Here is a 16,540-nt window from a genome sequence, read left to right as displayed (position 1 = left end):
TGGGCTCAGCCAGATGTAACCTCCAAAAATCAGATTCATCCATGTTGGATTTTTAGAGACTGTTGCCTTCTGGGATGGATTTTTGCCACACTTCCCAGGAAGTGGTCATCACAGGGGGACGACCCTGTCCCTGATTGGAGAACCAGGGCCCCCCTGATTTTCACCCAGGAGCAAGGATAAAACTGGCAGACCTGCACCCACACCTCAGATCCCCACCAAATTTCAAGAAGAAAGAACTTAAGGAGAAGAAGGACTGCCCTGCTGGACCCCTGGCCTGCACCTGGAACCTGCACTCAGAAGGACTGCACCAGCTGCACACTTGGGCTTCACCACAAGAAGGACTTTGCCTGGCTTCAACTGGTTCAAGGAGGGACTCCCTGTTTGCTACAGGTGAAACATTGCTATCCAGAGTCCCCCTGCACCAACTCCTGAAAAGTGACCAGCTGACCACTGTCCAGTGGCCAAAAAGGAGTTTGCGCCAGGTGCATTCTGGGAGTTGAAGTCTGCACCCCCCAAGGACCATCACAGAACATCTGGACCCTTGGGGTGAGGTGTGGACCCCAAAAGAACCTTAAAAGAACATCTGGGTGAAGCCCCAGAAGTTTGGAGAAGATTTGAGAATTTTTGAAAAAAAGCTCCATAGAGGGACCGACCCGCCGCGGAAAGTCTAGCCGGCTTGCCTCAACCGCCACCTGGCCTGATTTGGTGGTTCGTCCCGGTAAAGAAAAACCTCCGAAAAAGAGACTAAGGTGGTCATTACGACCCTGGCGGATTACTTCCGCCAGTGCCGCGGGACGCGGTGGCACCGCCGACAGGCCGGCGGTGCCCCGCGGGGCATTCTGACCGCGGCGGCTTAGCCGCGGTCAGAGAAGGAAAACCGGCGGTCTCCCGCCGGTTTCCCGCTGCCCCCAAGGAATCCTCCAAGCCGGCGCAGCTTGCTGCGCCATCTTGGGGATTCCGACTCCCCCTCCCGCCATCCAGTTCCTGGCGGTTCTCCCGCCGGGAACCGGATGGCGGGAGGGGGAGTCGCGGGGCCCCTGGTGGCCCCTGCAGTGCCCATGCCAACGGCATGGGCACTTCAGGGGCCCCCGTAAGAGGGCCCCAAAATGTATTTCACTGTCTGCATAGCAGACAGTGAAATACGCGACGGGTGCAGTAGCACCCGTCGCACCTTCCCACTCCGCCGGCTCGATTACGAGCCGGCTTCATGGTGGGAAGGTCGTTTTCCCCTGGGCTGGCGTGCAGCGTTTCGGCGGCCGCCCGCCAGCCCAGGGGAAAACTTGGAATACCCTCCGCGGTCTCTGGACCGCGGAGCGGTATTCCTGACGAGCAACATTGACGGGCGGCCTCCGCCGCCCGTCAATGTTGGAATGAGGGCCTAAGTCCGAAGGTAAAAAGTTGACCGGGACCTCCCAGCCATCGTATCCGAGAAGGGCTCCACGGACGTCGGATCAAGATCCAGGTTTACCCCGGTCGAAGGATTTTCATCTCGAAAAAAACGACTAAGTCCGAAGGTAAAAGTCTCCACCAAGGAAACCCACATCGCGTATCCGGACAATGGCTCCAGGAGGTCGGATTCAACTGGCAGGTTCGTCCCGGTGAAGAAAAACTTCAAAATAAAGACTAAGTCAGAAGGTAACTTTTTAACCGAGGCCTCCCGCGACTTGTAGCCAAGCAGGGCTCCATCGCGGTCGGCCTGAAACTTTGACTTTGCCCCGGCCCTGGTGCAACCAGATGACCCGATTGGCGCTTTTTGTTTCTAAGCGCTAGAAAAATAATAATTCTTTAAAAATTCATATCTCCGGTTCCCCTGAACCGATTTTAATCGTTTTTGTGTCATTTTAAAGATAAAAATATAAACTATTTTTATAAATTGGTTTTGGATTTTTAAACTGTTTCCTGTGTTTTATTTAATTACTGTTTTGTGATATTTGAATGCTTTACACACTGTCTCTTAAGTTAAGCCTTGACGCTCGTTGCCAAGCTACCAAGGGTTGAGCTGGGATTAATTTACTGAGACCTAGGTGGAGGTTAGTGGCTTGTTGCTAGGTGTAGGTACCTACCTGCCCTTACCAATAACCCATTTTCCAACATTTTTGGTGGCAGCGGTGGGATCCTGTACTTGTGTTCAGTATCACGTTATAGTTTTAAGTAAAACAAATTAAAAATCCTTTAAATTGTCTTAGTGCAAAATTATTATTTTTTTAATTTATAATTTTAATTCTTTTTTTTATTAATTTGGATTAATTTCAATTATTGAATTTTTGTAATTCTTCTAAATTCTTGTTTCCAATTTTTGCAAAAAGTTTTTGTTGACACAAAACTAGGGAACCATGGAGCTTGATCTGGCTAGCCTACCCACACTGACAGTAGTCCAGCTTAGGGGGTTGTGTATTGAAAGAGGGTTGCCTGCAACCACTGATCTCAGGAAGCAAATCCTGATTAAATCCCTGACTGCATGGGCTGAGGCCCAAGAGCTAGGCACAGAGGAAGCTCCAGAGGAGGAAGAAAAAGGGGAGGATGCTAACTCTAACCTCTCAGGGGAGGGAAGGCATCTGAGCCCAAGTGAGGATGAGGAAGAACGGTCCTCAGTAAATACAGTCACTAGGGGCAGATCCAAAGCTAGTGGTGGGAAGGGGGTCCTTTCAGGAGGAGAGAACCCATCCATCAGAGAAAGAGAGCTGGAGGCCCAGCTAGCATACATAGCTTTGGAAACAGAGAAGCTGGCCCTAGAAAAGAAAAAGTGGGCAAACAAAGAGAAAAGAGATGGTGGCGGCGACAGAGAAGTTGAGGTGTCCATGGGTGGGGGAGTTTGCCCCAGATTACCCAAGGGGGTGGTTCCTGCTTATGTAGAGGGGGATGACATAGATAAGTGGCTGGGGGGCTTTGAGAGGGCACTCCAAATGAGAAGGGTTAGGCCTCAATACTGGGGTTCCCTTTTGTGGGAGTTGGTCCCCAACTCAGGGAGGGATAGGCTTCTGACCTTAAGGGGGGAGGAGGCAGATTCATACCCTAGTATGAAGAGGTGCTTAGCCAAGAAGTTTGGTCTGACCCCAGAGCAATATAGAATGAAGTTCAGGGACACCCAGAAGGTCAGTACCCAGTCTTGGGTTGACTTTGTGGACATTTCACTAAAGGCACTGGAGGGCTGGATTATTGGTAACAAAGTAGATACTTATGAGGGGTTATACAATCTGATCATGAGAGAGCACATCTTGACCAATTGTACCCAAGAAAGGTTACGCCAGCATCTAGTGGACTCTAAGCAGACCAACCCTAGAGAGCTAGGGGAGGCAGCTGATGAGTGGTTGAGAACCAGGGTGGTTGTCAAGTCCCAGGGGGGAGACTCCAAGAAGGGGGGGACAGGTCCCCAAAAACCTAAGGAGGGAGGTGGTAAGCCCACCACATAGACTCCCTCTGTACCCCAGAACCCTAAGAAGGAGGAGAGTAAATCCCACTCCCACTCTGACCAGCAGAGACAGTTAGACCCAGGGTTAAAAAAGCTCTTGGACAGTAGGGCTTGCTTTGACTGTCAGCAGACAGGTCACTTCAGAGGAGATGCAGCCTGTCCAAAGAAGGTGGTTAGCACTGGGCTGTCCAGTGTAGCCATAGAGGAGGATTCCTCAGATGATGAAGTCCTCCTAGCATTGAGCTGGGAGACAGGACCAGATGGTAAGCTGGTGATCCCTGAGGGTGGGAGTAGGCACTTCCACCACATTCAAGTGAATGGGATCCCTACCACTGGCCTGAGAGACACCTGTGCCAGTCACACTATAGTGAGTGACCGGTTAGTGACCCCAGACATGTATGTCCCAGGAAAGATAAAGAAAGTCAGGATAGCCACAGGGGAGGTCACCTCCAAACCTGTAGCCATAGTGCCCCTAGAGAGGGAGGGTATCCTTGACTGGATTAGGGTGGTAGTCAGTGCTGACCTTCCCCTAGATTGTATCCTGGGCAATGACCTCCCAGAGGTGAGTCTGGTCACAGATGGGGTGGTCGCCCAGGGCGCCCCCCCAACCCAAAGTCCTGGGGAGTCAGTCCCTACAGTTAGGAGACAGGGGTCCCCAAGAAAAGGAAAGAAGAAAAGGAAGGGTAGGCCACTCTTAAAGAGAGTTCCAGGGAGCCAAGGGCCTTCTGCCCCAGTAAGGGGGGAGCCCAGAGTTGGCACTGGTGAGGCCTCACCTGACCCCAAGGAAGTCCTGAGTAGTCAGGCAGCTGTCCAGATGCAAGGTGTTGCCCCTGCACTGACAGAAGGGAGAGTGGAAGGAGGGTGTCTGCCACAGGAGGTGGTAGCCCCCCACTCTAGACAGCAAGAGGGGTGCCAGGACCCCAAAGATGCCCCTAAAGCAGCTCAGCCACCTGTCAGTGGAGAGCTTAGGGTGTGGTTCTGGGTACTGACAGCTGTCAGTAGCCTCTGCTGGGTGCTAGCCTTCCTGGCAGCAATGTACTTGGCCTGGGAGGCAGACCCCAGGGCCAATAGCAAAGTAGGCCCCCTGACCCTATTGGTCATGGTGGGGTTGCTCAAGTGTTGGGTGACCTCTTTGGGTAAGCTAGGTGTTGCCCTAGCAAAGTTTGGAGTAGGGGAGGTGGGCACCTCACTACCCAAGTTGGCAGAGAGAAAGGAGGAAGACCCCCCTAGAGGAAAGTTTCAGTTTGAGTTGGGTCCTTTTACTGTTGGGATGGCTTCACTACCCATAGGGAGTGACCCTGACAGGAGGATATAAGGCAGAGTAGGCCCTGCAAAGGAACAACCAGTTTTCTTCACTGTCTTCCTCGCCTAACAAGCCAGGAAGACTCTCCCAGGGTTGGGCTGAGTCTCCTGGGCGTGTGGGCTGGGGGGGGTTGTGTGAGAAAACAGGGCTGATTGCAGAGGCCCCATAACTTTTGCCCCCATTTTCCTCTTTTTGCTGGTGTTTTCCTGACTTTGATGGTGCCCTGGGTACTGCTAACCAGTCCCAGGGCCTGTGCTCTGTGTAAAATAAATATGCAAATTAGGCTAATTATAATTGGCTAAGTTAACCTACCTATAAGTCCCTAGTATATGGTAGGGCATGTAGGTTTAGGGACCACAGCATAGGTGGTGCACACCTAGGTGCACTGCTGAGGTGCCCAGTGTCATTTTAAAAGCAAGCCTGCCTTGCTGGCTGCTTTTAAATTAAAGTTATATGCAAATTCGACTTTGGAATTAAAGGTACTTCCAAAGTCTTAAACTACCTTATTTTTACATATAAGTCACCCCTAAGGTGTGCCCTATGTGCCCCTAGGGCTGGGTGCCATGTAACTATAAGCAGGGACTTTATAAAAATAGATTTATAAGCCCTGGTGAGGTAAAAACAGCCAAATTCGTTTTTCCCTCATTGAAGTAAATGGCCTTCATAGGCTAGAATGGGCAGACTTTATTTTAAATTTTAAAGTCTCCTTAAATGTTACATACCAAGAATTTGGTATCAAATTAATTGTTGTAATAAATCCCACAACTTCCAGTTGTTGGATTTAATATAACTTGTTCAGGTAAAAAGTTTAGACTTTACCTAAAAAGTTGCCAATTTCAGCTCTGCATTGTTTTTGCTGCTTTGCTCTGATTGGCCAGCCTGCAGCAGCTTCTGCCAGGCTGCCTTGATGAGGTGTGAAGTGGCCTGGCTTCACACAAAGGAATGTGCTTGGGGGAGAGAATCTCCCCTCAGCAGATGGTGAGGCAGGAAGGGGGAGGGCTGCCAAACTGGTCTTCAAAGGCAGAGAAGGACATTTGGAGCACCCAGCAACACCCCCACATCCTGCAACCCCAGACAATTAGGTGCCCCCTTGATTAGATTAGGAGAGGGCAGGAGAGGGGTGTGTTTATGATTTTTAGCCACACCAGTGGGTGGGCTCAGCCAGATGTAACCTCCAAAAATCAGATTCATCCATGTTGGATTTTTAGAGACTGTTGCCTTCTGGGATGGATTTTTGCCCCACTTCCCAGGAAGTGGTCATCACAGGGGGACGACCCTGTCCCTGATTGGAGAACCAGGGCCCCCCTGCTTTTCACCCAGGAGCAAGGATAAAACTGGCAGACCTGCACCCACACCTCAGATCCCCACCAAATTTCAAGAAGAAAGAACTTAAGGAGAAGAAGGACTGCCCTGCTGGACCCCTGGCCTGCACCTGGAACCTGCACTCAGAAGGACTGCACCAGCTGCACACTTGGGCTTCACCACAAGAAGGACTTTGCCTGGCTTCAACTGGTTCAAGGAGGGACTCCCTGTTTGCTACAGGTGAAAAATTGCTATCCAGAGTCCCCCTGCACCAACTCCTGAAAAGTGACCAGCTGACCACTGTCCAGTGGCCAAAAAGGAGTTTGCGCCAGGTGCATTCTGGGAGTTGAAGTCTGCACCCCCCAAGGACCATCACAGAACTTCTGGACCCTTGGGGTGAGCTGTGGACCCCAAAAGAACCTTAAAAGAACATCTGGGTGAAGCCCCAGAAGTTTGGAGAAGATTTGAGAATTTTTGAAAAAAAGCTCCAGAGAGGGACCGACCCGCCGCGGAAATTCTAGCCGGCTTGCCTCAACCGCGACCCGGCCTGATTTGGTGGTTCGTCCCGGTAAAGAAAAACCTCCGAAAAAGAGACTAAGGCCCTCATCCTGACCTTGGCGGGCGGCGGAGGCCGCCCGCCAAAGTCCCGCCGTCAGGTTACCGTTCCACGGTCGAAAGACCGCGGCGGTAATTCTGACATTCCCGCTGGGCTGGCGGGCGGCCGCCTTCAGGCCGCCCGCCAGCCCAGCGGGAAAGAGGCTTCCACAATGAAGCCGGCTCGGAATCGAGCCGGCGGAGTGGAAGCTGTGCGACGGGTGCAGTTGCACCCGTCGCGTATTTCACTGTCTGCGCAGCAGACAGTGAAATACATTTAGGGGCCCTCTTACGGGGGCCCCTGCAGTGCCCATGCCAGTGGCATGGGCACTGCAGGGGCCCCCAGGGGCCCCGCGACCCCCCCTACCGCCATCCGGTTCCCGGCGGGCGGACCGCCGGGAACTGGATGGCGGTAGGGGGGGTCGGAATCCCCTCGGCGGCGCAGCAAGCTGCGCCGCCTTGGAGGATTCCAAGGGGCAGCGGAAAACCGGCGGGAGACCGCCGGTTTTCCTGCACTGACCCCTGCGGGGCACCGCCGGTCTGTCGGCGGTGCTCCCGCCGACCCTGGCCCCGGCGGTCTAAGACCGCCGGGGTTAGAATCACCCCCTAAGTCCGAAGGTAAAAAGTTGACCGGGACCTCCCAGCCATCGTATCCGAGAAGGGCTCCACGGACGTCGGATCAAGATCCAGGTTTACCCCGGTCGAAGGATTTTCATCTCGAAAAAAACGACTAAGTCCGAAGGTAAAAGTCTCCACCAAGGAAACCCACATCGCGTATCCGGACAAGGGCTCCAGGAGGTCGGATTCAACTGGCAGGTTCGTCACGGTGAAGAAAAACTTCAAAATAAAGACTAAGTCAGAAGGTAACTTTTTAACCGAGGCCTCCCGCGACTTGGAGCCGAGCATGGCTCCATCGCGGTCGGCCTGAAACTTTGACTTTGTCCCGGCCCTGGTGCAACCAGATGACCCGATTGGCGCTTTTTGTTTCTAAGCGCTAGAAAAATAATAATTCTTTAAAAATTCATATCTCCGGTTCCCCTGAACCGATTTTAATCGTTTTTGTGTCATTTTAAAGATAAAAATATAAACTATTTTTATAAATTGGTTTTGGATTTTTAAACTGTTTCCTGTGTTTTATTTAATTACTGTTTTGTGATATTTGAATGCTTTACACACTGTCTCTTAAGTTAAGCCTTGACGCTTGTTGCCAAGCTACCAAGGGTAGAGCTGGGATTAATTTACTGAGACCTAACTGTACCTAGGTGGAGGTTAGTGGTTTGTTGCTAGGTGTAGGTACCTACCTGCCCTTACTAATAACCCATTTTCCAACACTAACACTTTAGTTGTACATGCATGGAATGTGATGTGTTTTGCACATGCAAGGTTTTCAAAAAGTAGTCTTAGTACATTTCGGGAGTCATAGTGATTTGAGTTGGCAGTCGTTAACGTTCCATCGCTAAAAGCTGTGGGGCAGATGGGCTGGATGGAGTGGTGGTATGCAGGAGAGGGGAGTTAGGTGAATAGGTCGGAGGTGTTGTGGGTAATTTAGTTAAGGAGGGAGTATTTGGGTAGTGAGGAGGCATGCAGGACAATACAGTGGTAAGAGACTGTTGTAAGGACTTTACCAGACTCCAGTCCCCCAGGTATTCCATTCAGGCCCTCTTGATGCAGTATGTCCAAGACCTTCTCCTCCCATGATATGAGCTGTGGCCGAGGAGGTGGGGGCCCAACGTCAGTCTTGTGCACGGCGATCTGGTGTTGTGATGCAATGGAATGCACCTTCTCCCACAGGCCATTCCACCGCTTCCTGATGTCGTCCCTTGTGTGTGGATGGCTGCCTTCTGAGTTGACCCTGCCATCTATCCTTTGCCACAACTCGATTTTCCTAGCAATCAATGTTTGCTGGACCTAGTTTTTACTGCAGCAGTTTGCACCGCCAATGGGTTTTTGCCATGGAAGAACCACTTTGATGATTTGCGGCTCGTAATGTGATGGGTGGATTTTTGTTGGGCTGGAAGGGCTGGTTGTGGAACCACCTCTTTCCTGCCCTCCAGTGCCCTGGCCATCTTGGATTTTTAGCTGTTTTTTGCCGGTCTTCACGTTTTCACTGTGTGACTTTTACAGCGGTCAGATGACTGCCAACATGGCGGTCTTTTGGCGGACACCACAGCTGCGGTCTTCAGAATAGACCGCCAAAGTCGCAACAAGGCCCTAGATGTCTTCTAAGTAAGGTATAGTGTGGCACATCCTGTGCATCCTTGCTTCTATGACAGCACCTTCCTCATATGTTTTTCTTTCCCTTCCCTTTCTCTACATGTCTGATCGATTACTCCAGGTAAGAGCTTTCCACAATATCTACCCATAACTTAAGGTAGCATGCATGCTTTGTTGTACTCACTACCTTTCTAAAAAGCAACAGGAGTGCTGCCCTTGTCCTCACAAAGACCCACAATACTAGTTCCCCACAGATAAAACACAAAGTGGGACATACATTTTTAGGAGGGGTCCACAGAATCTATTCAAAAGAATATATGGGAACAGTAAACTTTTTTTGGGGACAAATAACATCACAGCTCACTCTCTATATACCAGATTGTGACTGTTTCAATAAATGTATTGCAAACTTATTGTGCATCTTTTTTTGTCTTGCCTTGGCATGCATAAGTAATACTGCAGAAGGGCTACATATGTTTCCACGACTTTCCTAGAGAGTATCATGTTACCATAATTACTTCCCACCCTGGTAGGTTTGGGGATTTCGGTGAGGCACTGTGAGCTAGCCAGAAATTTGTCCGGCAGTAACTGATGGTGTAGACAGACTGGCCCCCTCATCACGAGTGTGGCGGTCTAAAGGCCGCCGCATTACAAGCCAGTGCCATCAGACTGGCACCTCTGGTGGTGAGCTCCTCTGGGCTGACGGCATGCCTAAGATGGCCAGCCGTATTACGAGACAGCAAACTGCCAGGCTTTTTGCAGCAGTCACCCCACCACAAAAATCCTGGCAGTAATGCACTTGGGGACAAGAATCCCCATTCCTGTCACTGGCACACATATCCGCACATGTCCACACACTTCCTGACACACACCCCCACCCAACTGCATGCATACATCCACACACTCCCACCCAACTGCATGCAGACATATAGATACCCCCACCCAACTGAAAACAAACATACATACCCCCCCCACCCAAAGAACACAAACAGACACGCACCCCTACCCAACTGAACAGACACTCCCACCCAACCAAACGTAAACAGACAGACACCCCCACCCAACGAATACAGACACACCACCCAACTCGCTCACAGGCATACACATCCCCCTTCACATTCATGCACACACACACCCACCCTCCACATTCATACATACACACCCCACCCTCTGCATTCATGCACACATCCCCACCTTCTAAGTTCATCCACACACTCCCATCCTCTGGATTCATGTACACACACACACACTCGCCACATTCAAACACACACACCCCACCCTCCACATTCATTCACACACACCCCCTCCCTCTGCATACGATCACACCCCCACCACCATGCATACCGTCACACACACGCACGCATGCACACCCATCCCAACACGCACACGTATGCTCACACACATGCACCTACCACACCCCTCCTTTCCGTTCGGTCCAACTACCTGTCTTGGCTGAACAGCAGCCCACGGTGCGGTGGTCATCCGGGAGGGGGTGGATGTTGGCAGTTCCACCACCAATGCCGCACCGCCATGCAAGGACCACCGTACCATATTACTGCTCATAATATAGCGGGCCGAGTCCTCTCGGCATGGCAGTGCTGGCATTGGAATCGCTTCTCACCCGCCATCAGTCAGGCCAAAAGTGTTGGATTTCTGCCTGTTTATGAGCGGAGATCCGCGGTGACACTTAATACGGTCGTTTGGTGCCAACTTCTACTGCGGCCTTTGCAAAAGACCGCCAAAGTCAAAATAAGGGCCTCAGTCTGCCACATTCTGAAGTTCTGCCATCCTTAATACACATTCCTATTATCTGAGTAGGAACCGCATAATGGGGTGCTGATGTGATTTCATCTTCTCTTCATTCTCTTCACATATCCCCTGCCTGGACGCATATAAGTATTATTATCTCTATATCTTCATCAGATCCCCATATAAGTTATGGAAACATTCCAGAGGTTTTCTTCCACTTCCCATAGGGTATATTTATCATCAACTTACCAGCACTTTTTGTTTGAAATGTGCTTTGTAACCTATGTGATAAATTGGTTCCCACACATTTGAACACTAGGATATTCTTCTATTTTATTGTATTTATTACTGTTCGAGGTCAGCGTTTAGTGAAACGCTTCTTGGGTAAGCGTTAATATGCTCTCCCTACATCATGAAAATAAATAGCAACTATGTAAGAATTATTCTTCCAAGGTGACAAATGACACATGTTTTTTTGTTTGTCAAAAAATCAACTTTAACTTTGGCGAAAGGGAAAGCTTTGCAATACCGTTACATTTTGCTCATCGTCACTGAGCTCAACACCCTTCATTGTAACCTTGCCCAACAAATTTACATCACCCATATGTTCTAAGGAAAATCACTCTCTGTATTGGCTACCACTGTTAGTCCTAAGGAGTTCACTAGCATATTTCCATGTTGCTACCCTTGCCCACCGTTGTTACTTATATATCACCGTAGTTACTTACATATCATGATATTATGGATCTGATTTCCACATGTAAGGATAAAATAGTCTTGCAAAATTGATATTTTGTGCATGTAAGCTTGCAATTCTAATTTACAGATTCAGGATTTGTGCAATTGTACATTCTCTCAATTGTATTTAGTGTGCATGTTCAGGCTAATTTCTTGGTGGACACACTTCAAAAATATGGTGAAAACAGACAAATTCATATGTTCCCAGACTTTAAATATCCTTAAATATTCAACATTCTTAGACAAAAGCACATGCATTTCTGGTGGTAATGAGGAAGGGAACACCCCTAAAGTGGTTGGAAGTATGTAAAAAGACTCTCTACAGGGATGCATCTTTTCAAAGTGTTGAACGTTTCACTTGTACGTTTTCAGTAATTCAATGATCATTTAATTGTTTTCATAGGAATATTATGTAAAACAGGTTATGTTGTAATGAATAAACTGTAATGCAACAGATTCAGTGCACAATACATGAACCTGCACATTAATGTGCGTTTAGATCCATTATGTAAAATTCTGCTAGATATGAAAGCAGGATCCCAGTTTCATGTGTGACACCAGTCTATTATAGCCACTCCATGCTCTCTAGAGCAATAACTTGACATGGGAAGTCACCTTACTTTGCAAAGCCCCTACCTACCTTGCAAATTATGGGGATAAATGTATTGTTATGGATGCATGTGGGCCTAAATCATAAAGGAAAATTTTGTGCAAGTTTACAACTTTTCAATATTAACTAAGTATGTGGGGAGTTTTATGATACACATTCCTCATACTTATGTATGCAGAGTTATCTACCCTGATTGCAGAGTCTTTGATTGCAGATAATTCTGCACACATAATTATAGGAAGTGTGAAGTCGTAAAGCTCTGCACATAGCTTGTGAATACCAAAAAGTAGTAAACTTTCACAAAAGTGTAAGTTTACCTTTTATCAAAAGTGTAAGTTTACCTGTGAACCAGGGCCAGAGAGCAGTAGCTTCTGCAGCTAATCTGCACGTTTGATTTTGAGGCCCAGAGGGCTACTAATTTAAGAACCATCTCTGATCAGTTCCCTAAAAACATTGACATGGGAACATGCATGGATGTAAAAGTGTGAACAATATGTTCATCTTTGAATGCCCTCCATGGGAAATAACTTTACAGTTTACTGCTGTGCTGTGCTAATTGAGCTCCACCAGAGAAGGGACCAGCCCACAGTGCTTTCATTGCAACTGTAAATGTACTTTTAGTCCCTGCAAATTTCTAGTTTGCATAAGGTGTTTTGATTGAGACACATTTTCAATCCTTGAGCACATACCATTGGTTAAAATGATTTATGTTTCTGGGTGCTGTGATCATGCAAAACTCTGGAAATAATTATTCTCCAGTTATAAATCAGATTATTTTCTTAATAAAACACACACAAGGGGATAACACATTTAATTGATACTTAAATGTTTATAATTTCACTTCAAATTACATGTTTTTCTTGTGAGGAAAAACTGGTGAGGTTTCTTTTGTAATTTGATGATATGTTGTATGTATTATATTCCTTTTTAATTATGACATATTGTCGTTGACATTTTTTAGATACCCATATGATTTATGATACACCTGATGAATGTAAAAACATGTTACTGAAATGCATTGAGTACATATGTTTTCTGGTCATAATTTTGAGTTATAAAAAACAAAGGAAAAATTAAATGAGTTCTGTTATGAAACTTGACCACAGCAATTCATTAAATGGAATGCATTCCATTTTAAGATTATTACTTATTCGGAAAGCTTTCTCATTTTTCTTTAAAGTGATTTGCATGATCTCATTGACATGCAAAACATATAATGCCTCTGTGCCTTCCCTTTCACCTGCATGTTGCCAGGGATCACAATTGTCACCCTATCTAATAATGAAAAGGGACCATATAGTGCACTTTGTAACACCAATGTGTGCCAGATTAACTAAAACTAGTAAAACTATGGTGTTAGTTCAGTTTGTGCTTGATGCCAGTCACGTAATATTGCCGATTTTGTTTGAGTGCATGTGTAAAATCAAATATTAGTATAATTATGTTAAATGTGAAAGGAAAGTAGTTGACTTTGGGTAGCTCATTTCCACTTAAGGGCATTTGGCCGTAGAACGAAAGATCTGAAAGCTTTGATGAATAACCTGTTTTATTATTGTTTATTTCTTTCTGTTTGAAAATGGCAGGTTTACCCAGATGAAGGTCATAACATTGCATCAGAGAAAAGCAAGTACCACCTCTACAGCACAATTCTCAATTTTTTCACTGATTGTTTAAAAGGAGATACCTATATGTTACCACCTGAGCCAGAGGAAGATGAATAAGGATAGGTATTTGTATTTCAGAAGACTTTGGATATCAATAAAACCTATTACAAAAGAGACTGTATGATTGCAAAACTAGCTCAAGGACAGCTAAAGGATATTCTAGTGGAAAAACAGCACATTTGGAGTCAATGACTTTATGGACTAGAATTTGAAAACAAATCCATTGATATTTATTAAAGGACTATAGATTTTCCTTGAGGAAGGTCAAAGGATGTTCACGGTTATCAAAAACAAATTTGTTTTCCTTACAGATAGGATAGTGCATGTTTTTTTCCTGGCATTCATCCTTGGTATTTCGGTATATATGTGTGCACATTTTTATTTCTTTGTTGTTTCTTTATTATTGTGTTATGGAAAACACCTAATCATACCCTGTCCACTAATCCTTTAAAGTTGAGCTGCAATCTAACACAATACTGTACAATCACAAAAAGTGCAATTTTGTTACTGTCATTAAAATTCAAACTGGGTTAATAAAGAAATACATATTTCCATATCTTCTGTTTAGGAAGTATCATTTGTTTGTTTGAACACAAAAGATTAAATATTCTGTTGAGAAATGGAGGTCAATCAGCAGACCTACTAAAGATGTTGAATGTGTCAATAAGGCAAGTAGAACACGGATGTGAACTCAATCTGAGGATAAATAATTTTTAACCAAGTTATACAGTCTCTAAAGTAACCCTATTTTTCAAAACCCAACTTGAAATATATATGTAATAATATATGTATGCATATAAATATATATTTATATATATATATATATATATATATATATATATATATATATATATATATATACACATATGTATATATGTGTGTGTGTTTATATATATATATTTTACATATATATATACTATGTATATATTACATATCTATTATATATATATATATATATATATATATATATATATATACATATATTACACACACACATATATTTTAGTATTTCTGCAAGACTTTGGTGGATTGCAAAGAGAGGAGTGAAATGTTTTAAAGGATCTTATAGTTATGTTCTGATAGTTAACCTGAAAAAATGGTGCTGTGCATTGAAAGTATGTAGAATATTTCACTGACATATTATTACCATAAATTAATTGAACTGGTCGAAGGTTTTAATTTTCGACACAATTATAATCAACATTGCAAATGAACAATATGATGAGTAATAAGGTTCGTAGACATCAAGTATTCACTTATACAGTTTCTTGTACTGAAGTAAATGTAGAAATTGGATTGTGTATAGTATGCAATAGAAATTGTTATAAAAAGGATCTGAGTTGTTGACAAGTTTTTATGGCATATTCGTAATCTTTAGGTTAGAGGCATGATTTAGTCAAAAAGCCAAAGCTATGACTGTTGTGACTTTCTTTATGGGAAACATACACAAAATATTTTGGAGAGCAAATCACAGAGAATATTCCCAAACTGAGTGTAACTTATCCTGAGGAATTCCATGTCTGGAACAGTGATACATAAAACACCAGGGGGCTAGTGCAGTGCCACTTTTCTTGTGCCTCTTAGTGCCCCCCTAACGCCACCATGTGTGCCATATTCAATATACAGTGCACAATGGCGGTAGTTAGAGTGACTACCGTCATAAATTTTTTACGCTAGTCTGGCGATTTGCAGGATTAGTGTAAAAAATGATGATGCTAATCCTTGAAAGCACCCAGAGGCCCTGGTGCAGGCATAATGTGGTGCACAGGGTTACAAAGTGCCACAATGCAAGCATTGCACCATTTTGTAAATAATGTGCAGTGTTTTTGCCCTTCCAACGCCACATTAGCGTAAACAAAATGATGCTAATGTGTCGTTGGAATGGCGCAAGCCCTCCATAAATTTGGGCCGTGGATTTCAGATGTAAAATACCATATTTATTTAAGATATATGTTAGGACAATTTTAAATGTATTTTGTCTGTAGGGGAAATGAAAACACACAATAATAACATTAAACATTAGTATATGAACTGTGTAGTAGGTAAATACGATTCAGGTCCTACATCTTGCTAGCTTTAACATTGGAGCTAAGCAATTACAAAGTGATCCTTGCCACTCAGTTTCGGTCTAATGAAATATGACATGAAAGTCCAATTGAATAGGAGAGAATGCTAATCCACTAAAAGAGATATCACAAAGACGTCAATGCAATCAAGAAGTAAAAGGGCTTACCTTGGATCAACAAGTGATTCCGTTGCCTTCCAATACCAAACGGTCTAATATGCAAGTGAAGCATCTGCGCAGATGCACGTTTTTTTTTTCATCAACATGGCATCACTTACATAACCCTAAAACCCTTGAGCATCCCACATACTCTACATGTACTCTTTGATTATGAGTGGTTGGAATAAAGGTTGGCATTTACCACTTTCAGGAAACATGGAATCAGGTGTTTGCCAGGTGAGGTAAATGCCTCCTGTTTCGAGCTGTTGCCCTGACAATTAGCCAAAGCCGTTCAAATGCGACTTTTTTCAAGGCACATTTCACCAGGTATCTCTGGGTAAAATCTGTCAGCGAAAACAATGCTATTAGCGCACAACTTAAATTTTGATCCCATTGAAACGTCCTGTTTGTGCAGGGATGTACATTTAACCCCTAGTCACAATAAAGGTCAAAACAGAGACCCGGTGATGCCAAACAACTGTTTTGAGTCTTTTCTAAAAGAGTGAGAATGAGAAAGTCTTTCCTCTTCTACAACAACTCAGCTATAATTTGGAACTGACGACAAATTATTTCAGTTTTGCTTAAAGATGTCAGCTAGGTGCATGAATAATCATGGCTTTACAATACCTGAGCAGGTTAATATACACTGCATCAAGAGTCAAAGGCGAACTTTTGAATTTGAACCAAGCAGCAACTAGTAAGTACAGTAAACTTTCTCAGGGAAGTTGCAATA

The 16,540-nt window shown here is 45.3% G+C and overlaps 1 protein-coding gene across 1 annotated transcript in view; it reads left to right on the top strand.

Annotated features, from left to right (window-relative positions):
• The window catches only part of DPP10 (dipeptidyl peptidase like 10), a 1,473,102-nt gene extending 1,458,963 nt beyond the window's left edge, over positions 1 to 14,139 (top strand). Inside the window, exon 26 of the mRNA XM_069224346.1 lies at positions 13,503 to 14,139. Coding sequence (XP_069080447.1) covers positions 13,503 to 13,640 — 138 coding nt within the window. The 3' untranslated portion in view covers positions 13,641 to 14,139. The remainder of the gene's footprint in view (positions 1 to 13,502) is intronic.
• The last annotated feature ends 2,401 nt before the right edge of the window (positions 14,140 to 16,540 follow it).

Source organism: Pleurodeles waltl, chromosome 3_1 (genome assembly GCF_031143425.1).
Source record: "Pleurodeles waltl isolate 20211129_DDA chromosome 3_1, aPleWal1.hap1.20221129, whole genome shotgun sequence".
In the NCBI taxonomy this organism is placed as follows: domain Eukaryota; kingdom Metazoa; phylum Chordata; class Amphibia; order Caudata; family Salamandridae; genus Pleurodeles; species Pleurodeles waltl.
The sequence above is the reverse complement of the archived record's forward strand: the minus strand, read 5'-3'. Positions and strand labels throughout refer to the sequence as shown.